The sequence below is a fragment of the Eriocheir sinensis genome, chromosome 64 (genome assembly GCF_024679095.1).
Source record: "Eriocheir sinensis breed Jianghai 21 chromosome 64, ASM2467909v1, whole genome shotgun sequence".
Taxonomy (NCBI): Eukaryota; Metazoa; Arthropoda; class Malacostraca; order Decapoda; family Varunidae; genus Eriocheir; species Eriocheir sinensis.
In genome coordinates this window covers 10,573,548-10,601,047 of record NC_066572.1, presented here as the reverse complement: position 1 = coordinate 10,601,047, position 27,500 = coordinate 10,573,548, and the positions used below count along the sequence as shown (strand labels likewise).

At 46.3% G+C, this 27,500-nt stretch overlaps 1 protein-coding gene across 1 annotated transcript in view; it reads right to left on the bottom strand.

Moving 5' to 3' along the window:
• LOC126987416 (uncharacterized) overlaps positions 1–27,500 on the bottom strand; it is a 120,734-nt gene that overhangs the window by 55,505 nt on the left and 37,729 nt on the right. Inside the window, exon 2 of the mRNA XM_050844387.1 lies at positions 22,917–23,064. Coding sequence (XP_050700344.1) covers positions 22,917–23,019 — 103 coding nt within the window. The 5' untranslated portion in view covers positions 23,020–23,064. The remainder of the gene's footprint in view (positions 1–22,916; positions 23,065–27,500) is intronic.

The following is a 27,500-nucleotide window of genomic DNA, read 5'->3' as shown; positions in this document are numbered from 1 at the left end:
ATAGTTACACAGTTTCATAAGGAGGAGGTGGAAGAGAAGACGGAGGAAGAAGAAGAGGAGGAGGAGGAGAAGGAAGAGGTGTCATAATTTCACGGTTAAAAAAGGAAAAAAAGAATGGAGGGAGGAGGAGTATAGAGGAGAAAGAGGAGGAGGAGGAGGAGGAGGAGGAGCAAGATGTGATTAAGCCATAGTTCCACGGTTAAAAAAAAAAAAAGATGGAGGGGAGGAGTACAAGGGAGGAGAAGGAGGAGGAATCTATGAGTGGGTTAGTAACTTAGTATACGAGGAAACGCTGAAGGAGGAAGACGACTGCTGAAGAGGAAGACGAAGAGGAGGAGGAAGGAGAGGAGGAAGAGGAGTTGATGGACCTGTAAGTGTGGTAGTAATTTAGTGTTGGTCTTGTTACTACTAAGCGCTTCAGAGGCCGTGATCGAGGCAAAGTTTTTCGCAGGTGTCTTCTAAACAAACAGCTGGAGCAGTATGGTACTCTGGCACAGCTTTTTTCACACCCTGCCCTAATTTTCGGCAAGAATTATAGTTCGGTGCATAACACGCATATTTGTGTTGGCTGTTGGGGGGACGGGGGAGCCGAGTGTGCAGGGGAGGGGAGTGAATCAAGTGTCATTGTTCGTGTTGGTGTGTTGTGGTGACAAGTGAGTGTGTATTTGTTTTCTGAATGAGTCTATTGTACCGCACTCTAAAATCTGTTGAGGGAGGCTGTTCCAGTCACGTATGGTGCGTGGAAAGTATGAGTGCTTGTATGCGTCAGTGTTAATGTGATATGTTTGGTATTTATGGATGTGTGTGTTACGGGTGCGTTGATTGTTTGCGTTGTGTAGGTATGTTTGTGGGTCAATGTCAATGTGAGTGTTGTGATCTTGTACATAAGTGTAAGTCTGTGTGCTTGTCTGCGTATGTGAAGAGGGTCCATGTTTATCTGTTGTTTGATCCGTGTTGTGATGCCAGGCGTTCGAGTGTAATTGTTTGTAATGAACCTAGCCGCCTTGGTGTTGATTTGTTCTAACCTATCAATGTTTCTGTGTGTGTAAGGATCCCACACCGTGGAGCAGTATTCAAGTGTTGGTCTCACAAGTGTCATTAGCTATGTGTTTAATGTCAGGTGTGCAGTTATGTAAATTCCTCCTCAGGTACCCCAGGGTTCGGTTGGCTGTGGCACTGATGTGGTCTATGTGGGTGTTGAACTTAAGGTTAGTGGAGAGGTGGACACCAAGATACTTGTGTGTGTGGACTGATTCAAGGTCTGAATAATGGAGAGTGTAAGTGTGATGGATGGGGTTGTGAGCTCTGGTGAATCATAACCGTTTGCATTTGTCTGGTCGGAACTGCATCTGCCAGGTGCGCTCCCACCGCTGGAGGGCGTCCAAGTCTTTTGTAGTAGTCTGCAGTCGTCGGCAGACAGTAACAGTGCCAACCCTCACATATGCAACTGAAACGTGGGCCTGGAATGAAAGTCAGAGGTCTAGAGTGCAGGCAGTGGAAATGAGTTATTTGAGGAGTGCTTGTGGTGTGAGTAGAATGGATGGAATGAGTAATGAAAGTGTGTACGAGCGTTTTGGAATGTGTCACAGGGGTGAAGGGAAGAAGTGTGGAGTGGTGGAAGAAGTGAAGCGACAGACTTTAAAGTGGTTTGGCCACATGGAGCGAATGGAGGAGAGTAAGATGACCAGAAGGGTGTATGTGAGTGAGATAGAGGGAGGGAATGCTAGAAAACGACCTCCAGTGAAATGGAGGGATAGGGTGCAAGAGTACGTTAGGGAGAGGGGGGAAAGATCTTTGAGGGACTTTGAGCAGGCAAGGAGGGAGTGTCTGGATAGAGAAAGTTGGAAGCTCTTCTGCCGTGGCCATCCCCTGGTGGGAGCTCCTAGGAGCAGGCGTCGATGAAATGATGATGATGATGATGCAGTCGTCGGTAGTCTTTACTGCCCTAAACAGCAAACTATCGTCGGCAAATAGTCTAGTGGAAGAGTTAGGCGTGGAGAGTGGGAGATGGTAAACGTACAGGAGGAAAAGAAGGGGGCCTTGTGGGGCACTTGAAGAAACAGGGACAGTGCCAGATGAAGATCCGTCAAGAACACGTTGAGTCCGGTTAGTAAGAAATGCAGTGATCCAGTGTAGAATAGGTCCTGAAATACCGTAGTATTTCAATTTTAATGTCAGTCTTTTGTGTGGGACTTTGTCGAAGGGTTTGGCAAAATCTAAAATAATGGCGTTAACTTGTTTGATGTCACGTCGGTCAAGTAGCCTCGTGAGTTGCGATTCACATGAGCGTTTGGGTCGAAAGCCGTGTTGTGAGTCAGTAAAGATGTTGTTTGTGTCAAGGTGATTCATTATGTGTTTGTGTATTATGTGTTCGAAAATTTTGTGAGTGAGATGGGGCGATAATTGGCTGGGTCAGTCCGGTCACCTGTCATTAGCAATGGATTAATGTTTGCCAAAAGCCAGTCAGAGGGTAATGAGGTGGATGATAGGGATTGGGTGTATATGTGTAGTGCGGCAACTATGCCTGATGAACGAGCCTCCCATAACCCACTTAGCCAGCGGGGTACCTCTTTGGCCGACTCGGTAAGGAGTGGTTCTTCCGTCACGCTGGTCGCGGGTTCAATCCTAGGCAGCCGGGGAATACCCTCTCCTTGTTGTGATTAATTTCTCGTGTGTTTCGATACACGCAGAGGACGTGTGGGACCGAAAGAGTAATGGAGAAAGAGAATAGAAAATCTCGTCATTAAATATGGCCTGCAGGATGGGGGCAAGGATGGGGGCAAAGGATTTTAGGACGAAGGCAGGAATGTTGTCGGGGCCAGTGGATTTAGTTGTGTCGAGTCCTTCCAGTAATTTCTGTATTCCGTTAGTCGTGATGTCAAGGGGGGCTATCGGGAGGAAGGGGCTGTGTGGCATGTTTGGTGTCAGGTTGTGTTCTTGTGTGTATACCGATTGGAAGTGTGTGTTGAGTATTTGTGCTTTGTGTTGTGGGCTGGTTACTAATGTGTTAGTGTTGTCTTTCAGTGATGTAATCGTGTTAGTGTCGTGTTTGCGCGTTTTAAGGAATTTAAAAAAAGTTTATTTTGTTATTTCTTACGTTGTCTGCGAGGTAAGTTGCGATGTGTTTGCGTTCCGCTAATTTTATGCTTTTGGCAAATGTCTTTTGGTGGCTTTTGTAGGCGGTCCAGTTATCTGTTGTGTTGTATGTCTGCGCGCGTCTGTAGAGTCTTTGTTTCTTGCGATGTTGTCTGCGTAGATCCCTGGAAAACAAGGGGAGTGTGTACCTACTAGAAATTGTATTTTTGTGGTATGTGTCTGTTCATAAGAGTCGTGTATGGTGTGTTTCAGGTTGTTCCAGTTGGTGGACAGAAGTCTTGTGTGTGTGTGTGGTATGTGTCTGTTGATAAGAGTCGTGTATGGTGTGTTTCAGGTTGTTCCACTTGGTGGACAGAAGTCTTGTGTGTGTGTGTGTGTGTGTGTGTGTGTGTGTGTGTGTGTGTGGTATGTGTCTGTTGATAAGAAACGTGTATGGTGTGTTTCAGGTTGTTCCACTTGGTGGACAGAAGTCTTGTGTGTGTGTGTGTGTGTGTGTGTGTGTGTGTGTGTGTGTGTGTGTGTGTGTGTGTGGTATGTGTCTGTTCATAAGAGTCGTGTATGGTGTGTTTCAGGTTGTTCCAGTTGGTGGACAGAAGTCTTGTGTGTGTGTGTGTGTGTGTGTGTGTGTGTGTGTGTGTGTGTGTGTGTGTGTGGTATGTGTCTGTTCATAAGAGTCGTGTATGGTGTGTTTCAGGTTGTTCCAGTTGGTGGACAGAAGTCTTGTGTGTGTGTGTGTGTGTGTGTGTGTGTGTGTGTGTGTGTGTGTGTGTGTGTGTGTGTGTGTGTGTGGTATGTGTCTGTTCATAAGAGTCGTGTATGGTGTGTTTCAGGTTGTTCCAGTTGGTGGACAGAAGTCTTGTGTGTGTGTGTGGTATGTGTCTGTTCATAAGAGTCGTGTATGGTGTGTTTCAGGTTGTTCCAGTTGGTGGACAGAAGTCTTGTGTGTGGGTCTGTCGCAAAAAAGTCAGTGCTGAAAGCAGTTGGTCTTGTTTGATCATGTCTAAGTCAGCCCTTGAATAAAGGAATATCTGTCTGGGTGTCTGTTTATGTCTAATCGGTCGGAGGTCAGCGTCAATGATTAGTATGTCATGGTCACTAAGTCCGCCTCCGTGGTCTAGTGGTCAGCGTGCCTGGCTTCTACTCCCGCGGGCCCAGGTTCGAATCCCGGCCCGGGCAGTCGGCGTGCAGCTCACCTAGCTGTTCATCCTCCCTTTTGGGTTGGTCGATAAATGGGTACGTGGGGAAACCCGGGGAAGGTAAACTGTGGTAACCCGGATGTCACACTGGCCCCGTGTACCGGGGTAATGGGCCCCCTCCCACCACAGGCTCAAGGGCCAATGTTACGGAGATGAGCACCGAGGCCACGCGCTGCTACAGCGTATGCCCCCAACTTTACCTTACTAAGTCCTGGAACAACCTGAGTGTTTGCTATGTAAAGAATGTTGTTGGTGAGAAAAAGGTCAAGTGTGTGTGCTGTGGTCAAAGGACCACCGTGGCCAGCGGGGCGCGTTACCGTATGTGTTCGTGTTGGCTGGAGTACTGTTTGTGAGTGAAAATGTATTTATGACGTCAATGAATGTGTCGTGTAGTTGGCGTCTGTTTGTGTGGGGAATAACGGGGTTGGGGCGTCAGCATCGGGAGGATCAAATGGGGATATTGCAGTCCAGTCAATGTCGGGGAGGTTGAAATCACCCGTGATCCAGATGTGTTTGTCTGCCTGTATGCGTGAAAGAGAAATTTGAAGGTTGTGTAAATAGTCTGCATTAGTAGAAGGCGGTCTGTAAAAAGCAGCAATAAGAAGAGATTTACAGTTGAAGGTTTGTAACTGGACCCAGGGGATTTCGCAGTCTGTGTCAAGGGCAGGCCTGTGCTGTCTGTCGGGCGGTCCTTACGAAAAGCGGTCATATACTAAAGGGGGGAGGGAAAAGCTCCCTACTGTCACCGCAGGAGTCAACCAAGTCTCACTCAGTCCCTACTATTATGTCGGGGTTATGTGAGGTGATTAGATGGTGTAATTGGGCTATTTTGTTTTTGATACTAAGGAAATTAATTGTCAATAGTCGGAGGGAAGTGTGGCTATGACGTGATGGTTGTTGACGTAAAGGGAGAGGTGAAGATGGTGATGATGAAATAGAAGAAACAGAAGGGAGTGAAGAAGTAGAGGAGGGAGGTGAAACGGGAGGCGATGAGCGAAGGGAGGGAGGAAAAGGAAAAAGGGTGCGCCCCTCTCTCTCTCTCTCTCTCTCTCTCTCTCTCTCTCTCTCTCTCTCTCTCTCTCTCTCTCTCTCTCTCTCTCTCTCTCTCTCTCTCTCTCTCTCTCTCTCTCTCTCTCTCTCTCTCTCTCTCTCTCTCTCTCTCTCTCTCTCTCTCTCTCTCTCTCTCTCTCTCTCTCTCTCTCTATCTCTCTCTCTCTCTCTCTCTCTCTCTCTCTCTCTCTCTCTCTCTCTCTCTCTCTCTCTCTATCTCTCTCTCTCTCTCTCTCTCTCTCTCTCTCTCTCTCTCTCTCTCTCTCTCTCTCTCTCTCTCTCTCTCTCTCTCTCTCTCTCTCTCTCTCCCTCACCTACTCTCTCTCTCTCTCTCTCTTCCCCTCACTCAGCTTACCTCACATCCTATTTACCCATCCTTTCACCCACCTTACCTCGCTTCTTTCTTAACCTTTCTTGTTCTCACACACCTCACTCACCTCACATCCCTTCCAACTCCTCCTCACACCAACATACCTACTTTCCCAAACTCCTCTCACTCATCTCACCTATTTCCTAACCCTCCTTGATCTCACACACCTCACTCACCGCCTCTTTCCCTCTCTTACTCACCTCACATCCCTTCCTACTCCTCCTCTCTCCCACCTCACCTATTTCCTAACCCTCCTTGATCTCACACACCTCACTCACCCCCTCTCTTTCCCCTCTTTACTCACCTCACATCTCTTCCTACTCCTCCTCTCTGCCACCTCACCTATTTCCTAACCCTCCTTGATCTCACACACCTCACTCACCGCCTCCCTTTCCCCTTCTTTACTCACCTCACATCCCTTCCTACTCCTCCTCTCTCCCACCTCACCTATTTCCTAACCCTCCTTGATCTCACACACCTCTCTTTCCCCTGCTTTACTCACCTCACAGCCCTTCTCCTCCTCCTCTCTCTCACTTTTCCTCCATTACTAAACTACCTCTCACACACCTCACCCCTTTCCTAATCCCCTTCACTCTGTGTTTTTATCTCTTTCATTTCAGCTAAGATGGCGCCTAAGAAGTGCAGTACTTGTAACGGTAGCTTCTCAGCTCACTTTTTTACAGGGCGTTCTGCTGTCTGTCGACTGTGTCTGTCCAGGCAGCATCTCGAGACAAGACTGCAGGAGCAGGAAGAGAAGATGGAAGAAGGCCAGAATAAAATAATAGAGCTTTCTCTCACCAGGCAGCATCTCGAGACAAGACTGCAGGAGCAAGAAGAGAAGATGGAAGCAGGTCAGAATAAAATAATAGAGCTTTCTCGCACTGTTGCCTCCTTGCAGGAATTCATCCAGGCTAACGTTGCTGTGGTGCCAAACCCTTCTCCAACCGCCCCCTTGCCCTCAGCGGTACCGTCGACACCAGCGGACAACACCACGCAACGAGAGGATGCTAGTGGCACCGACCATGATGGCTTCACCGTCGTGAATGGAGGAGCCAAACCAGCCAGACAAGCGATTTATCCTGTTCATTGCTTCAACAGGTTTGCCATTCTGGAGGAGGAGGACGAGCAGGAGAGCACCTTCCTGGTGGGTGACTCCATGATTCGCCAGCAGGTCGTTGAGTTCTGCGGCAGAGTTCCTCGTCGAAGACGGAACTATTGCTATCCTGGTGCTGGGATCGACGACATAACTGCTGCTCTTGAGGAGATCTCCCCCCAGGCTACTAATGATTCACTGTTTGTTATTCACACAGGTACGAACGACGTCACCACGACCCGGTCTGAGGAACTCCTGGAGAAGTACCGTAGGCTCATCCAGCAGTATAAGACTAAATCCCTAACATTTTGATTTCAGGAGTTCTACCACGGACTTGGGCGGAGAGCGACTTTTTCAGTAAGGCCTTCAGCCTAAACAACCGCTTACAGACTCTTTGTAGGGAGCTTGACGTGGAGTTCCTAAACGCATGGGACAATTTCTATGGACAAAATGAGCTCTTTCACAGGGACGGATTGCACCTTTCTCCCATCGGGGCAGCCAGACTCGGAAGGCTCCTCAACGAAGCAGTGCGTGTCATCCGAACAAAAAACGAGTCACGGCCACGTCCCTCCACCCCGCCCGTGTAAATAGACGCCGTGCATCACAACAAACCCGTAACCGTGATCCCGCAAGTACCACCACCTCTATTACCAAGCCTCTAGATAACTTAAAAATCCTTAGTTTCAATGCGCGTAGCCTAAGAAACAAATTTGATGAACTGAGATGTCTTGCTTTAACAGAAAATTTTGACATAATTGCTATAACCGAAACATTTATCGACACCACAAATATTGATTTAAGTTCCGAATACAACATAGATGGCTACAGACTCTTCAACAAAGATCGTGTAAACCGTAGAGGCGGTGGCGTCGCCCTTTATGTCAAAAGCTATTTGCAACCCACTGACAAAACACCGGGAAACAGTAACGTTGAACATTTGTGCGTGCGAGTAAACATTGCAAAAGTCAACTTAAATATATCTGTCACCTACAGACCTCCCGGGCAATCACTCGATGACGACCTTGAAATGTACAGCGTCTTAAGGCAGTCACTTAATAACAGCGACTCACTGATATTAGGAGACTTTAACCTCCCCATATCGACTGGGCGACACTGTCAGGTACAGAAGGCGAGTCACATAGAATGATCGAATTTCTAGAAGAAAATTATCTAAGCCAAATGGTTTCTGAGCCAACTCGACAAAATAATATACTCGACCTTGTTATAACAACCCAAGATAACCTAGTCAGTAGTGTCACGGTAGGAGAACACCTCGGTTCTTGCGATCATAAATTAGTGCGCGTCGACATTAAAGCTCAATCGTCAGTGACTGAAAATAAAGTAAAGGTGCCCAATTTCAAAGAGCTAACTTCGTAGAAATCCGACAAAACTAACAGAAATACAACTATCAGATGACGGCAACGTAGAGGAAGCCTGGCTAAGCCTTAAAATCACTTACTCACTCAGCAGAACACATTCGTCCCCTTGTGCGAGAAGCGAATTAACACTAATAAAAGCCCACCGTGGTTTAATAGCGAAATTAAACAATCAGTCAATGAGAGAAAATTGTTTTACAGGTTAAAGAAAGAACAAAGCACGCCCGAAAACATTAGACTTTATAATGATGCCAGGCGACGAGTAAAAAGACTAGTAGGTCAGGCAAAGCGTAGATACGAAGAAAATATTGCAGCCAACTGTAAAATAATCCGAAATCTTTCTTCAGTTACATAAACAACAGAAAGGCGATTAAAAGTGGTATTGGACCTTTAACAAACAGCGACGGTGCACTAGTGACTGACAGCCAACACATTGCAAACCTCTTAAACAATTACTTTTCCTCGGTGTTTAATACTAACAGTCTTCCTCTCGCTACCACCAACACCAGTACTATTGTAAATCTCGAGCATGCATTGCCTAATTTTGAAATAACAACCGATGAAGTCCTTAAAGCTCTCCATTCACTTAAAACAAATAAAAGTCCTGGACCTGACAAAGTATATCCAACTCTGCTGAAAGAAACAAAGAGCGAAATACTCTCCTCCCTCACAACCGTATTCAATATGTCCTTGCGACAAGGCATCGTCCCTTCAGATTGGAAAAAGGCTAACGTGACACCGATTTTCAAGAAAGGAGACAAAAAAGTACCAGGTAATTACAGGCCCATTAGTCTAACTTCGGTTGTAGGTAAGCTACTTGAGGGCATAATTAGAGACAAAATTGTGAATTACCTTGAAAGCCACTCATTGATTGGGGACTCACAACATGGCTTCCGAAACAAAAGATCCTGCCTATCAAACCTATTAACCTTTTATAACGACCTCTTCACTGTTTATGACGTAACCAAATCACTGGACGTAGTCTATCTTGATTTCCAGAAAGCGTTTGATAAAGTCCCGCATCATAAATTACTTTACAAATTAAAGCAAATAGGTATTGACGGTCAAGTAAACCAATGGATCGCGAATTGGTTGAGCAACAGACAACAAAGAGTAGTGATCGACGGATTTAACTCAGAGTGGGCGCCTGTCACTAGTGGCGTCCCTCAGGGCTCGGTCCTTGGCCCAGTGCTCTTCATTATTTACATCAACGACGTGGATGTTGGACTCAATAACCGCATTAGTAAATTTGCAGACGACACAAAGATTGGCAACTCGGTTCTCACTGACGAAGACAGGCAAAGCCTCCAAGAGGATTTGCACAAAATTTCAGCTTGGTCGGATAGATGGGAGATGCCCTTTAACGTATTGGTCGGATAGATGGGAGATGCCCTTTAACGTAGACAAGTGCCAGGTCCTTCAAGTTGGAACGAGGAATAAGAAGTTCGAATACGAAATGCGCGGCGTTAAACTCAAAAGCGTTCAATGCGTCAAAGACTTGGGGTCAAAATCGCGTCAAACCTCAAATTCTCACAGCAATGCATCGATGCAGCAAATAAAGCGAACAGAATGTTGGGCTTCATTAAAAGAAACTTTGTATTCAAGAATAAAGATGTAATACTCCCGCTCTACAACAGTTTAGTCAGACCCCACTTGGAATATGCGGTACAGTTTTGGTCTCCCCACCATGCAAAGGATATTGCTAAATTAGAAGGTGTTCAGCGTCGGGCAACGAAAATGATCCCTTCCTTGCGCAACAAATCCTATGAAGAAAGGCTTTCTACCCTTAACATGTTCTCTCTTGAGAAACGTCGCCTCCGAGGAAAACTGATCGAATGTTTTAAAATACTTAATGGTTTCACGAATGTAGACAGATCAACATTGTTTATGATCGATGACACTTTGCGCACGAGGAACAATGGCGTAAAACTCAGATGTAGACAAGTAAATTCAGACTGCACCAAATTTTTCTTCACCAACGTTGTAGTGCGAGAATGGAATAAGCTCCCATCATCAGTGGTCCAGTGTAACACGATTGACTCCTTCAAAAATAAGCTCGACCGTCACTTCCTTCAACTTAATATCAACTAGAGTAGAAATGCAACGTTTGGAGTCTTCTGATTAATGTAAAATCACTTAGGTTTAAGGACAGACCACCAAGTCTGGACCATGGGGTCTGTGTGGTCTGATTTTCTATGTAAATCTATGTAAATCTCTCTCTCTCTCTCTCTCTCTCTCTCTCTCTCTCTCTCTCTCTCTCTCTCTCTCTCTCTCTCTCTCTCTCTCTCTCTCATAATTGGAAAGTATATGCTGGGTATGGCAGGATAGTTTGTTGTTGGAGGTGTGCAGCAAAGGAGAAGGGAGGAGCCTGCCATCACAACCCCCAGGAAATACATACTATGGGTCGTATTTTAAAACATTTCGCCGCCCAAGTTCACATATTTGACAAGGCTTTCGTATGATTTGACGGCATTTCCATCAGTAGTTTCATGACCCTGGTGGTAGTTTGATCCTTCCTCAGTAGCATGAACTTCAAAGAAACACTCATTAGGACCCGATTCATCCATTCTTTGACCTTTAGAAATAGTCAATGTGAGAAGCGAAGGTGCCTTGTGATACCGCCCTATATAGTGTGATGGTACAACTATTAACATGCTTTGTGCTAACGACCGGCATGGCTTCCGTTTTGAGGTGTCCGCGGGTGTACGCCAGCAGCATCATGTCCACCCATCATGTCTCTACTTACCATCGTTGTCTGCACTGACCTTTTAATACATCCCACAACCTCCCTCTCCGTATTCCTATCGCCCCTCCCCTGTGATTTATTTATTTATATATTGTTTACTTGCATTTTCTTTTACCTACTTGCCCTACTTGGATCGTGACCCCCACCCTTACCCCTTGCCGACCCCTGCCACCCCTGTAAATGACCACGCCTCATGAACAGCGATGACGGTCGTTACCACAAACCGCCCTGCCATACTTAGCATATACTTTCTATCATCTGGCACTGTAGAAACGCAACATGTGCATGGCTGAATTTTAAATACTCAAATTCCCTTCCTTTCCACTCAAATTCCCTTCCTTTCCATTCAAATTCCCTTCCTTTCCACTCAAATTCCCTTCCTTTCCACTCAAATTCCCTTCCTTTCCATTCAAATTCCCTTCCTTTCCACTCAAATTCCCTTCCTTTCCTCCACTCAAATTCCCTTCCCTTCCACTCAAATTCCCTTCCATTCCACTCAAATTCCCTTCCTTTCCTCCACTCAAATTCCCTTCCTTTCCACTCAAATTCCCTTCCATTCCACTCAAATTCCCTTCCTTTCCTCCACTCAAATTCCCTTCCTTTCCTCCACTCAAATTCCCTTCCTTTCCACTCAAATTCCCTTCCTTTCCTCCACACAAATTCCCTTCCTTTCCACTCAAATTCACTTCCTTTCAACTCAAATTCCCTTCCTTTCAACTCAAATTCGCTTAATTTCCTCCACTCAAATTCCCTTCCCTTCCACTCAAATTCCCTTCCATTCCACACAAATTCCTTCCTTTCCTCAAATTCCTTCCTTCCACTCAAATTCCCTTCCATTCCACTCAAATTCCCTTCCTTTCCTCCACTCAAATTCCCTTCCCTTCCACTCAAATTCCCTTCCATTCCACTCAAATTCCCTTCCTTTCCTCCACTCAAATTCCCTTCCTTTCCACTCAAATTCCCTTCCATTCCACTCAAATTCCCTTCCTTTCCACTCAAATTCCCTTCCTTTCCTCCACTCAAATTCTCTTCCTTTCCTCCACTCAAATTCCCTTCCTTTCCACTCCAATTCCCTTCCTTTCCTCCACTCAAATTCCTTTCCTTTCCTCCACTCAAATTCCCTTCCTTTCCACTCCAATTTCCTTCCTTTCCTCCACTCAAATTCCCTTAAATTCCACTGAAATTCCCTTTCTTTCCACTCAAATTCCCTTCCTTTCCACTCAAATTCCCTTCCTTTCCATTCAAATTCCCTTCCTTTCCACTCAAATTCCCTTCCTTTCCACTCAAATTTCCTTCCTTTCCACTCAAATTCCCTCCCCTTCCACTCAAATTCCCTTCCTTTCCACTCAAATTCTCTTCCTTTCCACTCAAATTCCTTCCTTTCCACTCAAATTCCCTCCCCTTCCACTCAAATTCCCTTCCTTTCCACTCAAATTCCCTTCCTTTCCACTCAAATTCTCTTCCTTTCCACTCAAATTCCTTCCTTTCCACTCAAATTCCTTCCTTTCCACTCAAATTTCCTTCCTTTCCACTCAAATTCCCTCCCCTTCCACTCAAATTCCCTTCCTTTCCACTCAAATTCCCTTCCTTTCCACTCAAATTCCCTTCCTTTTCACTCAAATTCCCTTCCATTCCACTCAAATTCCCTTCCATTCCACTCAAATTCCCTTCCATTCCACTCAAATTCCCTTCCTTTCCTCCACTCAAATTCCCTTCCTTTCCTCCACTCAAATTCCCTTCCTTTCCACTCTAATTCCCTTCCATTCCACTCAAATTCCCTTCCTTTCCATTCAAATTCCCTTCCTTTCCATTCAAATTCCCTTCCTTTCCACTCAAATTCCCTCCCTTTCCTCTACTCAAATTCCCTTCCATTCCACTCAAATTCCCTTCCTTTCCTCCACTCAAATTCCCTTCCATTCCACTCTAATTCCCTTCCATTCCACTCAAATTCCCTTCCTTTCCATTCAAATTCTCTTCCTTTCCACTCAAATTCCCTTCCTTTCCATTCAAATTCCCTTCCTTTCCACTCAAATTCCCTTCCATTCCACTCTAATTCCCTTCCATTCCACTCAAATTCCCTTCCTTTCCATTCAAATTCTCTTCCTTTCCACTCAAATTCCCTTCCTTTCCATTCAAATTCCCTTCCTTTCCACTCAAATTCCCTTCCTTTCCATTCAAATTCCCTTCCTTTCCATTCAAATTCCCTTCCTTTCCACTCAAATTCTCTTCCTTTCCACTCAAATTCTCTTCCTTTCCACTCAAATTTTCTTCCTTTCCACTCAAATTCTCTTCCTTTCCACTCAAATTTTCTTCCTTTCCACTCAAATTCTCTTCCTTTCCACTCAAATTCTCTTCCTTTCCACTCAAATTCTCTTCCTTTCCACTCAAATTCCCTTCCTTTCCATTCAAATTCCCTTCCTTTCCACTCAAATTCCCTTCCTTTCCACTCAAATTCTCTTCCTTTCCATTCAAATTCCCTTCCTTTCCACTCAAATTCCCTTCCTTTCCACTGAAATTCTCTTCCTTTCCACTGAAATTCCCTTCCTTTCCACTCAAATTCCCTTCCTTTCCACTCAAATTCCCTTCCTTTCCACTCAAATTCCCTTCCTTTTCACTCAAATTCCCTTCCATTCCACTCAAATTCCCTTCCATTCCACTCAAATTCCATTCCTTTCCACTCAAATTCCATTCCTTTCCTCCACTCAAATTCCCTTCCGTTCCTCCACTCAAATTCCCTTCCTTTCCTCCACTCAAATTCTCTTCCTTTCCACTCAAATTCCCTTCCTTTCCATTCAAATTCCCTTCCATTCCACTCAAATTCCATTCCTTTCCACTCAAATTCCATTCCTTTCCTCCACTCAAATTCCCTTCCTTTCCTCCACTCAAATTCCCTTCCTTTCCTCCACTCAAATTCTCTTCCTTTCCACTCAAATTCCCTTCCTTTCCATTCAAATTCTCTTCCTTTCCACTCAAATTCCCTTCCTTTCCATTCAAATTCCCTTCCTTTCCACTCAAATTCTCTTCCTTTCCACTGAAATTCCCTTCCTTTCCATTCAAATTCTCTTCCTTTCCACTCAAATTCTCTTCCTTTCCACTCAAATTCTCTTCCTTTCCACTCAAATTCTCTTCCTTTCCACTCAAATTCTCTTCCTTTCCACTCAAATTCTCTTCCTTTCCACTCAAATTCTCTTCCTTTCCACTCAAATTCTCTTCCTTTCCACTCAAATTCTCTTCCTTTCCACTCAAATTCCCTTCCTTTCCACTCAAATTCTCTTCCTTTCCACTCAAATTCTCTTCCTTTCCACTCAAATTCCCTTCCTTTCCACTCAAATTCCCTTCCTTTCCACTGAAGTTCTCTTCCTTTCCACTGAAATTCTCTTCCTTTCCACTGAAATTCTCTTCCTTTCCACTGAAATTCCCTTCCTTTCCACTCAAATTCTCTTCCTTTCCACTGAAATTCTCTTCCTTTCCACTGAAATTCCCTTCCTTTCCACTGAAATTCTCTTCCTTTCCACTGAAATTCCCTTCCTTTCCACTGAAGTTCTCTTCCTTTCCACTGAAATTCTCTTCCTTTCCACTCAAATTCCCTTCCTTTCCACTCAAATTCCCTTCCTTTCCACTCAAATTCCCTTCCTTTCCTCCATTCAAATTATCTTCCTTTCCACTCAGATTTCCTTCCTTTCCACTCAAATTCCCTTCCTTTCCACTCAGATTCCCTTCCTTTCCTCCACTCAAATTCCCTTCCTTTCCTCCACTTAAATTCCCTTCCTTTCCTCCGCTCAAATTCTCTTCCTTTCCACTCAAATTCCCTTCCTTTCCACTCAAATTCCCTTCCTTTCCACTCAAATTCCCTTCCTTTCCACTCAAATTCCCTTCCTTTCCACTCAAATTCCCTTCCTTTCCACTCAAATTCCCTTCCTTTCCTCCACTCAAATTCCCTTCCTTTCCTCCACTCAAATTCTCTTCCTTTCCACTCAAATTCCCTTCCTTTCCACTCAAATTTCCTTCCATTCCACTCAAATTCCCTTCCTTTCCACTCAAATTCTCTTCCTTTCCACTCAAATTCCCTTCCTTTCCACTCAAATTTCCTTCCATTCCACTCAAATTCCCTTCCTTTCCACTCAAATTCCCTTCCTTTCCACTCAAATTCCCTTCCTTTCCACTCAAATTTCCTTCCATTCCACTCAAATTCCCTTCCTTTCCACTCAAATTCCCTTCCTTTCCACTCAAATTTCCTTCCATTCTCAAATTCCTTTCCTTTCCTCAAATTCCTTCCTTTCCACTCAAATTTCCTTCCATTCCACTCAAATTCCTTCCATTCCACTCAAATTCCTTCCTTTCCACTCAAATTCCTTCCTTTCCACTCAAATTCTCTTCCTTTCCACTCAAATTCCCTTCCTTTCCACTCAAATTCCCTTCCTCTCCTCTCAAATTCCCTTCCTTTCCACACAGATTCCCTTCCTTTCCACTCAAATTTCCTTCCATTCCACTCAAATTCCCTTCCATTCCACTCAAATTACCCTCCTTTCCTCCACTCAAATTCCCTTCCTTTCCACTCAAATTCCTTTCCTTTCCACTCAAATTCCCTTCCATTACACTCAAATTCCCTTCCATTCTACTCAAATTCCCTTCCTTTCCACTCAAATTCCCTTCCTTTCCACTCAAATTCCCTTCCTTTCCTCCACTCAAATTCTCTTCCTTTCCACTCAAATTCCATTCCTTTCCACTCAAATTCCCTTCCTTTCCACTCAAATTCCCTTCCTTTCCACTCAAATTCCCTTCCTTTCCACTCAAATTCCCTTCCTTTCCTCCACTCAAATTCCCTTCCTTTCCACTTAAATTCCCTTCCTTTCCACTCAAATTCCCTTCCTTTCCACTCAAATTCCCTTCCATTCCACTCAAATTCCCTTCCATTCCACTCAAATTCCCTTCCTTTCCACTCAAATTCCCTTCCTTTCCTCCACTCAAATTCCCTCCCTTTCCACCTTTTTCCACTTCTCTTCCACCTCTCCACATACTCCTCTTCCACTTCTATTATTGTTGACTACTCTTCCACCTTTCCAGTTGCTTATCTTCTCCAGTTCAATCTTCTCAAAACTCCACTTACCAATCTGTCCCTCTCCACTCATTCCACATACCATCACTCCACCTCCACCCTTCTATACGCCACTTGCTCCACCTCTCTACTGTAATTTCTAGCTGTTCTCTTCCCTTTACCCCCAATACTCCACATAGACCACTTCCTCCACGTCCGCCTGCTCCACCTTGTTACAGTTGCATTTTCTCTTTAACATGTACGTAAAGTTTCTAGCTACAGTTTATTTCACAAGTCTAGTTTCTTTCAAGTGCCGTCTACTCCACCTAGTCCACCTACTCCACTATTTCTCTTCGTTTCCACTTTCAATCTGCACCACTTCTCCACTCTACTTCTCATCTTACTCCACTTCTCACTCCACTCTTGTTCCATCATATTATACTTACTCTCCACTTTCTCTAATCATACTCTTTCTCTCCACTTTCAATCTGCTCCACTTCTCCACTCTACATTTTTTTTTCAATCCACTCTTCCTCCAGCATATTTACAGCTTGCTCTCCACTTTCTCTAATCATTCTTTCTTTCCAGTTGCAATCTGCACCGCTGTTCCACTTGTTCCGCCCTCCAAATACTCCTTCCTACCTACGAGGGCTTCGTGGTGCAGTGGTTAGCACACTCGGCTCACAATTGAGAGCCCGGGTTCAATTCCCGGGTGGAGTTGAAAAATTTGGGCGGCTTTTCCGATACCCTACGCCCCTGTCCACCCAGCAGTGAATGGGTACCAGGTATTAATCGGGGGTTGTGTCCCGTCTCCTGGGGTCTGTTCCCTTCTCCTATAATTCCTTCCCCTTCTGTCTCTCTCCGGCATATGACCACAGATGTTGCGCCGACTAAACCAAACTTTCCTTCCTACCTCTCCACCCTGCCGACTCTTGTTCCATCATCTCCAGGCTACAGTGCACACAGAATACCAGGAAAGTGCCTTGTGTAGTGATTGGCATTGATATAAAAAGGAGGAAATTTTAGGTAACCACATGGGAAGTCTCTATAGTATCCGGCACTTGAGTGGAAGTAACGGATCATTGTGGAGAAAGTAGATTGGTTCGGGCGATTGCAATAACTCTGTGGTGGACTGGCGAACCGGCTCCTGATGTTGGTGGTCATTGAGCGCCACTTCAGTACCCTGCTTCTGGTTTTAGTCCTGGTCCTCATATTAGGCAGGAAGGTCAACTATTTGGGCTCTAGGACCATGGTATTAACCCAGTAGCTGCGGGGATCATGTTTCTTAACCCAGTAGCAGCGATGGGCCAAATTTGTGGCTTTAACGTGTAGCAGCGATGGGCCAAATTTGTGGCTTTAATGTGTAGCAGCGATGGGCCAAATTTGTGGCTTTAATGTGTAGCAGCGATGGGCCAAATTTGTGGCTTTAATGTGTAGCAGCGATGGGCCAAATTTGTGGCTTTAATGTGTAGCAGCGATGGGCCAAATTTGTGGCTTTAATGTGTAGCAGCGATGGGCCAAATTTGTGGCTTTAATGTGTAGCAGCGATGGGCCAAATTTGTGGCTTTAATGTGTAGCAGCGATGGGCCAAATTTGTGGCTTTAACGTGTAGCAGCGATGGGCCAAATTTGTGCCATGATATAAACCCCCCAAAATAGATGATACATAATCTGATCACAAATGCTTTGATATATATTATGAAATGGTTTGTGTGAGGGTGATTTTTTCTCATTTTTTTTCGGTTGGAGGGACCATTAAGAAACATGATCCCCGCTGTTACTGGGTTAAAGGCCCCTCTAAGCAAGAAAAATGAGAAAAATCATCACTCACGCAAAGCATTTCATAAAATATATTAACGCATTTGGGATCAGTTTATGCATCATCTATTTTGGGGGAAAAATTGGACAAGTACAGATATGGAGACGGGACCACACGAGTGTAGCTCAGGCCCTGTAAAATTACAACTAGGTAAATACACACACACACACACACACACACACACACACACACACACACACACACACACACTGATGCACACACACACACACACACACACACTGATGCACACACACACACACACACACACACTGATGCACACACACACACACACACACACACACACACACACACACACACACACACACACACACACACACACACACACACACACACACACACACACACACACACACACACACACACACACACACACACACACACACACACACACACACACACACACACTGATGCACACACACACACACACACACACACACACACACACACACACACTGATGCACACACACACACACACACACACACACACACACACACACACACACACACACACACACACACACACACACACACACACACACACACACACTGATGCACACACACATTGATTCAAACACACAAAACAGATGGGTGGAGTATTTTGTTGACATTTACTTTCAGCTTTCTCCTTTTACAGACACTATCAAAAACACTGACCAAAGATGGTAAGTCACTTTCATTTTCTGCAGTGAGCACTGTGTCACCAGCAGACACAGACAGACTGCAAAACACAGTACTGGTGCAGGTTGTCTTCCAAACAGCTTCCCAATCTCGCAGACGAGTGTTTCCGGTTCACCAAGCACCAACATGTATTCTGCATTTATTTTTTCCCAAACACCAACTTGACACAGTCAATACATGGGCTCAATCAAACCCCTAGAATGGTCACACACACATCACTGGCAGCAGAAATTGAGGCTGCCAGGTTTGTAGCAGAGCAGTTTTGCTTTGCAGGTAAAGGCGGTGTCACACTGGGCCTTTTTCCTCCAACTGTGTTGGCGGTAGAACCAACCGGAAACTCCAACTTTTCTGGGTGTGCATCACACGGCCAAGGTCGGCTGCCCATATCCACAACGTAAACAAACCAGTCGGTCTGTATCCATGTGGCGCCGACTGCAAAAGTAATGGCTGCTGCAGCTTGTGCTGCCGTTACCCAAATTATGGACTTGTTGCTACAGTTAACCCTTCACTCCAGCGACGCCGACACCGTATGGAAAGGGTTAGACCCTTCTAAACCCCTTAATCCTCTTACATTTCCTCTTAATCTTTTTTTTCTCCTCAACTATATTTTTGTACAAAATTATCTGGATTACTAAAATAAAGTATGTTAGTACTTTGCCTCACAGCCCCTAAAAGGAACAAATGGAGGCAGCCAGTCCCCCGCAGCGAGGGGAGGGTGGCACAGCGCTGCCGCCCACCTGCATGGCCCTTGGAGCAGCCCGTCATGAATGTTTATGTCAAAAACAAACACAATTCTGAACCTCAAAATATAAAGAAGATTCAAAATGTTCTTTAATGAAAACCATCAACCTAATGGTATGTATACTTCTGTCAATATAACTGACTGAAATTAAGTGAGCCTATCACATTAATAGTTTTCAAATAGTTTATTTTCTTTGCATTCTCTCATAAATTGTATGTCCAATCCATATGAAAGTTCCCCATAAGAATCCTTCCACATCTGTACACACAGCAGCCACCCTGAGAGTAAAGAAACTGGCCTGGCAGGAAGCACTCGGCAACAGTCCCCGTGAAGCACCTCTGGCACAGCATCTGCCCAGGCACCTGTGTAAGTGCACCAGGTGCCTCACACCCAGACAGCCAGAGTGACTTGTACAAGTGGGTGGGCAGTTGGCAGGTTCCTACTCCGTGATCCATGATAATGACTATCTATCTGTCGGTCTACATCTCTGACGTCCTGCTCCTCGTGGGAACTCCCTCCAGGGGCACAGGTGTTTGCAGCAGTGCCTCCATCTCTCCCTGTTCTGGCACTCCATCTCAGCACACTCAATCCTGCTACTTCCAACTCCCTCGCTCCAATACTCACTCACCCTACTGATCCACTTCACAGGCGGTCTTCCCCTCCCTCAATCCTTCCCTCGTACACTCTTCACAAATTCATTCTCCCCCATTCTCATCATGTGTCCAAACCATCTCAGTGCACCACGCTTCACCCACTCCACACTCCACTCCCTTCACTGTCAACCCATACCAAACCATCTCAGCGCACCACCCACTCCACACTCCACTCCCTTCACTGTCAACCCATACCAAACCATCTCAGTGCACCACCCACTCCACACTCCACTCCCTTCACTGTCAACCCATACCAAACCATCTCAGTGCACCACCCACTCCACACTCCACTCCCTTCACTGTCAACCCATACCAAACCATCTCAGCGCACCACCCACTCCACACACACTCCACTCCCTTCACTGTCAACCCATACCAAACCATCTCAGCGCACCACCCACTCCACACACACTCCACTCCCTTCACTGTCAACCCATACCAAACCATCTCAGCGCACCACCCACTCCACACTCCACTCCCTTCACTGTCAACCCATACCAAACCATCTCAGTGCACCACGCACTCCACACTCCACTCCCTTCACTGTCAACCCATACCAAACCATCTCAGCGCACCACCCACTCCACAATCCACTCCCTTCACCATCACACCCATACCAAACCTCTCACACACACTTCCATTACTTCCTCCATGCCATCCTGACACACCACACGCACCTCTTGTACAACTCATTTCCACTGCACGTATTCTTGATTGCTGCGCTGCACTCCATGTCCACGTCTCTGATGCATGCGACAGAGTTGGCAGGATAATACTGTTCCTTGTTCCCCTCTTTACCGCCATGCTCACACTTCTTCCTCTCACAACTCTCCCCAATGCACCCACCACCTGTCTGCCCTTCACTGCTCTTTCCCTCACCTCACCTTCCAAGCTTACATACAACTGTCCCTAAACATTTCACCTCAGTCACCTCCTCCACTCTCTCCTCCCCTAACCTTATCCTACACTTTGTTGTGCTCTCTGCTCTAACTCTGTACGGCTTTGCAAAATAACGAGGTCTCCACATTACCTTTTCTTCCCGCTCCTCCACTTCCTTGAACACGCTGTCCGTGAACACCAAGAAGTCATAGATCAGTGCGAAGAATCTCCTGCTCCTCTTAGGCTCTGAAACAAACAGCAGTGAAATATTACAGAACTTACACCCGGCGACACAATATAAACTGTAGCAGTGGGATTACGGTGCCAACAGCGACGGCATTGTTGATGAAGGCACAACTATAGTATGACACCCATGGGAAGGTTTTTTTACATCAAAGGACACGGCTCAAGGGCAACAAAAAAGTACAAAAAAAAGAGCCCGCTAACATACACCTGGGTTGCCTTTACTTAGCCACACAGATACATTTAGGAAGAGGTTGGATACATTTATGGATAGTGAGGTTACGTGGGGTTAGGCTTACAGGAGCTGTCTTGTGTAGGCCAACCAGCCTCTTGCAGACTCCTTATGTTCTAAACAAAACAGATAAGAACACACACCAAGTAAACTGTACTGCAAGATGTTGTATGAACTGTGTGAGTTTCTTATGCAGCTTTCAGCCCCAGAAGACTGACTGACAGCCTTAACCCGGTAGCAGCAGGGATCATGTTTCTTAATGGTCCCTCTAAGCGAGAAAAATGAGAAAAAATCACCCTCACACAAACCATTTCATAATATATATCAAAGCATTTGTGATCAGATTATGCATCATCTATTTTGGAGGGTTTATATCATGGCACAAATTTGGCCCGTCGCTGCTACACGGTAAAGCCACAAATTTGTCCCGTCGCTGCTACACGGTAAAGCCACAAATTTGTCCCGTCGCTGCTACACGGTAAAGCCACAAAATTGAGCCGTCACTGCTACACGGTAAAGCCACAAATTTGTCCCGTTGCTGCTACACGGTAAAGCCACAAATTTGAGCCGTCACTGCTACACGGTAAAGCCACAAATTTGTCCCGTCACTGCTACACGGTAAAGCCACAAATTTGAGCCGTCACTGCTACACGGTAAAGCCACAAATTTGAGCCGTCGCTGCTACACGGTAAAGCCACAAATTTGTCCCGTCGCTGCTACACGGTAAAGCCACAAATTTGAGCCGTCACTGCTACACGGTAAAGCCACAAATTTGTCCCGTCACTGCTACACGGTAAAGCCACAAATTTGGCCCGTCACTGCTACACGGTAAAGCCACAAATTTGAGCCGTCACTGCTACACGGTAAAGCCACAAATTTGAGCCGTCGCTGCTACACGGTAAAGCCACAAATTTGAGCCGTCACTGCTACCGGGTTAATACCCTTCCATTCTTTATCCACCCTGTAGACTCCAGGCAATTTATAAACTCCCTTTTGACCTTCCAGAGAGTAGTTTATCCTGCCCTTCACACCTTCCTCACAGCAATGGAAGCAGCTCAGGCAGGAGGCTGCTAAGATCTGCCACAGTGTTCTCTGTCCCGGCCTGGCCAATGCTCTCATCTCATCTCTCCTCTTGGTCTTTTGCTGGACTGACTTCTCTTAACATTTCTTGGGCATTGGTATGATACCTTTGATAACAGTGCCAACCCAGAGACATTAAGATGAGCCAGGGCAGGCAGAGGGCCAGCTGGAGACAAGATGAGAGCATTTGCCAGAGTAGAATGGTGTGCACTAACAGAGAGGGGTGGAGAGCTTTGGGAAAGGTCTTTGTTCTGCGGCAGACTAGTAATGGCTGACAGTGATGGTGATGGTTTGTGTGATCAAGCTCTTGGAGACCCTTGCTGCCGAGGAGGTGGAGGCTGACACTTTTCAGTCATCGCCGAGTGGCCTCAGACTACCCACATGCTGTCCTGAAGACCACCTATCAACCTGGATTCTAGATTCCCCCAAAAAGAGGATCAAAGATGAGCTCCAAGGGGCATCACGAGTCAGGCAAGAAGGCATCACTATAAACACTTGCCTGCACCATAAAAGACTGGGGCTAACCACCAGGCCCCACCAAGAAAGCCTACCAGTGCCACAGGTGAAACACAAGACACATAAATAAGTAAATACATAAAAATACTCACTAGGGTTGAAGAGATCCACCTGCCTAAACGTGTCGTCCTCAAAGATCAGCTTGAAGCACTTCCGGATGTCTACCGCCATCATTGTGATTCGCAGGGCTCCCATGTACTCCTCGGGGAACTGAATGGTGTCCAGCAGCTGGGGCGGGATCTGCACCAAGACACAGAGAGCTTCCTTACCACTGATTCACGAGTCTTGGCGAGACCTCTTGTAATGTATACCTGCTTCCTCCTGCACCTTACTCTATGCTGGCAGTGATGTGGTAGCCTCCTTCTGCACTGCAAGTCTCAAGGGGTAGGAGAGTGGAGAGAGGGGAGGGGGGAGGAGAAGGGAGGGGAGGAGGACACTTGCTGTGGGACAAGGAGGTGTTGAGTTCCTGAATCACAGTTTCATAGTCAGGTGAATCAATATCCCTGTCTGTAGCTGTACTATAATCTGCTCACTTAACCCTTTCATTGCTAAACGCTCACAGCGAGCGTTAGGCGTATTTGCTGGTGGTGCTAAACCCTCGCTGCGAGCTCCACCCGCGCTCAAATCTCCCGCGTATGAGAGTGTTCCAACACTAATTCTCACAACACAGGATTGCCAATTGAGTGGATTCTCCACCAAATTTGGTGGAAAATCATATCAGCCCAGCGCGGCAAATCTACGGACGAGTAACTGGTGGATGTTCTTGCCCAATATGGCGGCATTTTTGCATAGCTTCACCCATCACCTGACTGATTCTATGACCAAATAGTTGTAAATATTGCAGCTGGCAAAACTCCCTTGCCAGAATCTGAAGAAAAGATGTCTGCAGTTCCCTCAATACGGCTGATCATCCCGCACGCACCGACGTAAGTGTTAACACTCAACACCCTGAACGTGCATGTACGTTCGCAAGAGAGGCATACATAACCGACTCCTATAGATCTGGACCTCCTCTTTCCAATGGTGTTTTTGGTTTTTAGCTGTGATGAATAGTTTCTGAGATACAGAGGTTAAAAGAGACCCCCATTGGGCTGCCCGACTGCGCCTGAGGGGATAGTTGCGTCCGCACCGCGCGCAAGGAAAGGGTTAAGTCTGCCCCAAGCTGACAACATAAACCTAAGCGTGTTCGTAAGCACAGTGCAGAAGAGCAGAAAGTGCTGCGTGAGATAAACACAAACAGAGGTTAAAGAAAACTTGGAAGCCATAGCAGTAGCCAATCAGCACTCGGCTTGCAAACACGCTTAGGTTTATGTTGGCAGCTTGGGTCGGACTTAAGTGAACAGACTATAGGTGGAAATGTCGCACACTACAGTAACTGATGTTTGACCCCTTGACTGCAGATTTCCTACAAGAAGACATCACCAAGCTACAGGAATGGAGGCGGTGGCTGAGTCGACAGAGTGAAGGTGCCGCGTTCAGGAGGACGTGAGTTCAATCCCCGCCCGGTGCCACCAAGCTGGGATTTTTCAGCCTCTGCCGAGTGGCTTAAAACTATCCACATGCTGTCCAGAAGACCACCTATCAACCCGGACTCTAGATTCTAGGATTAAAGATGAGCTCCGGGGGGCAGCATGAGCCAATGCAAGATGGCGCCACTATAAACACTCGCCTGCGCCAGAACGGGCTGAGCCGACCATCAGGCCCCACCGGGAAGAAGCCTTTGGCCAGTCATCAGGCCCCACCGGGAAGAAGCCTTCGGCCAATCATCAGGCCCCACCGGGAAGAAGCCTTCGGCCAATCATCAGGCCCCACCGGGAAGAAGCCTTCGGCCAATCATCAGGCCCCACCGGGAAGAAGCCTTCGGCCAATCATCAGGCCCCACCGGGAAGAAGCCTACCGGCGCAATAGGCCGCGACGTAATAAGAAAATAAATAAATAAATAAAAAAAAAATAAAAAAATGTGGCTGCTACAATTCAATGAGGAAAAATGTAAAGTCCTGCACCTTGGGAGGGGATATCCAGCACACCAATACCACATGGGAAACACTCCACTATCCACCACAGAGGCAGAGAAAGACCTGGGAGCATAGGTTACCAGGGAAAGTGGAATCAGTGTTAATCGCAGCGGACGGGTTAAATAAAGCTTTTAACAAAGGAAAATTTCTCCTTACAATTTATTATCTGTACGTCAATTTAGGTGTCCCGAAACAATGCTTAAGTGTTTTTTTTACGTCGCGGCCTACTGCACCGGTAGGCTTCTTCCCGGTGGGGCCTGATGATTGGCCGAAGGCTTCTTCCCGGTGGGGCCTGATGATTGGCCGAAGGCTTCTTCCCGGTGGGGCCTGATGGTCGGCCCAGCCCGTTCTGGCGCAGGCGAGTGTTTATAGTGGCGCCATCTTGCATTGGCTCATGCTGCCCTCCCAGAGCTCATCTTTAATCCTAGAATCTAGACTGCTGATAGGTCTTCTGGACAGCATGTGGATAGTTTTAAGCCACTCGGCAGAGGCTGAAAAATCCCAGCTTGGTGGCACCGGGCGGGGATTGAACTCGCGTCCTCCTGAACGCGGCGCCGTCACTCTGTCAACTCAGCCACCACCTCCCTACACGTGCTAATTTGCTATGGTGGTAATACATTCTGATGCAATATACAAGTGGAAACCTTCATGAAATGACTCAGTAATTAACCAGTCCGCTGTGATTGGCATGGATTTGACCTTCACTGGTAGCCTGAAAACATGTACTCCCATGTCTTTCTCTGCCTCTGTGGTGGATAGTGGAGTGTTTCCCATGTGGTATTAGTATGCTGGATATCCACTGCAAAGGTGCATGACTTTACATTTTTCTTTATTGAATTGTATCAGTCACTTTTTGTTCCACTCCTGTAGCTTGGTGGCGTCTTCTTGTAGGAAATCCACAGTCAAGGGGTTAACTGATGGCTTAAAGCAAACCACCATCGTGATAAAGGTGAGCACAGTGGACCGTAATACTGCAATGATTCTACTCAACATTTTCCACACACACAGTAGCAGCCCCAGTACCCGGGAACCATGGGGAGTCAAGGTGAGCACAGTGGACCGTAATACTGCAATGATTCTACTCAACATTTTCCACACACACAGTAGCAGCCCCAGTACCCGGGAACCATGGGGAGTCAAGGTGAGCACAGTGGACCGTAATACTGCAATGATTCTACTCAACATTTTCCACACACACACAGTAGCAGCCCCAGTACCCGGGAACCATGGGGAGTCAAGGTGAGCACAGTGGGCCATAAAACTACAACAACTCTACTTCAAATTTTCTACACAGTAAAACCCCCAGTGTCCGGAACTACGGGAAATTAGATTTAACCCGGTAGCTGCACCTCTAAGCAAGAGAAATGAGAAAAAATCATCACTCATGCAAACCATTTCATAATATATATCAACGCATTTGTGGACAGTTTATGTATCATCTATTTTGGGGGGTTTATAACATGGCAAAAATTTGGCCCGTCGCGTGTACACGGTAAAGCCACAAATTTGGCCCGTCATTCGTACACGGTAAGGCCACAAATTTTGCCCATCACTGGTACATGGTAAAGCCACAAATTTTGCCCGTCACTGCTACACGGTAAAGCCACAAATTTGGCCCGTCACTGGTACATGGTAAAGCCACAAATTTGGCCCGTCACTGCTACACGGTAAAGCCACAAATTTGGCCCGTCGCTGCTACATGGTAATGCCACAAATTTGGCCCGTCAGTGGTGCATGGTAAAGCCACAAATTTGGCCCGTTGCTGCTACACGGTAAAGCCATAAATCTGGCCCGTCAGTGGTACACGGTAAAGCCACAAATTTGGCCCGTCGCTGGTACACAGTAAAGCCACAAATTTGGCCCGTTGCGGGTACACAGTAAACCCACAAATCTGGCCCGTCAGTGCTACACGGTAAAGCCACAAATTTGGCCTGTCGCTGGTACACAGTAAAGCCACAAATTTGGCCCGTTGCTGGTACACGGTAAAGCCACAAATTTGGCCCGTCGCTGCTACACAGTAAAGCCACAAATTTGGCCCGTTGCTGGTACACGGTAAAGCCACAAATTTGGCCCATCGCTGCTACACAGTAAAGCCACAAATTTGACCTCACTGCTACACGGTAAAGTCACAAATTTGGCCCGTCGGTGCTACACAGTAAAGTCACAAATTTGGCCCGTCGTTGCTACATGGTAAAGTCACAAATTTGGCCTGTCGTTGCTACACGGTAAAGTCACAAATTTGGCCTGTCGTTGCTACACGGTAAAGTCACAAATTTGGCTCGTCGTTGCTACACGGTAAAGTCACAAATTTGGCCCGTCGTTGCTACACGATAAAGACACAAATTTGGCCCGTCGTTGCTACACAGTAAAGTCACAAATTTGGCCTGTCGTTGCTACACGGTAAAGTCACAAATTTGGCCGTCGTTGCTACGGTAAAGTCACAAATTTGGCCCGTCGTTGCTACACAGTAAAGTCACAATTTGGCCCATCACTGCTACCAGTAAAGTCACAAATTTGGCCCATCACTGCTACACAGTAAAGTCACAAATTTGGCCCGTCACTGCTACAGTAAAGTCACAAATTTGGCCCGTCCCTGCTACACGGTAAAGTCACAAATTTGGCCCGTCGTTGCTACACGGTAAAGTCACAAATTTGGCCCGT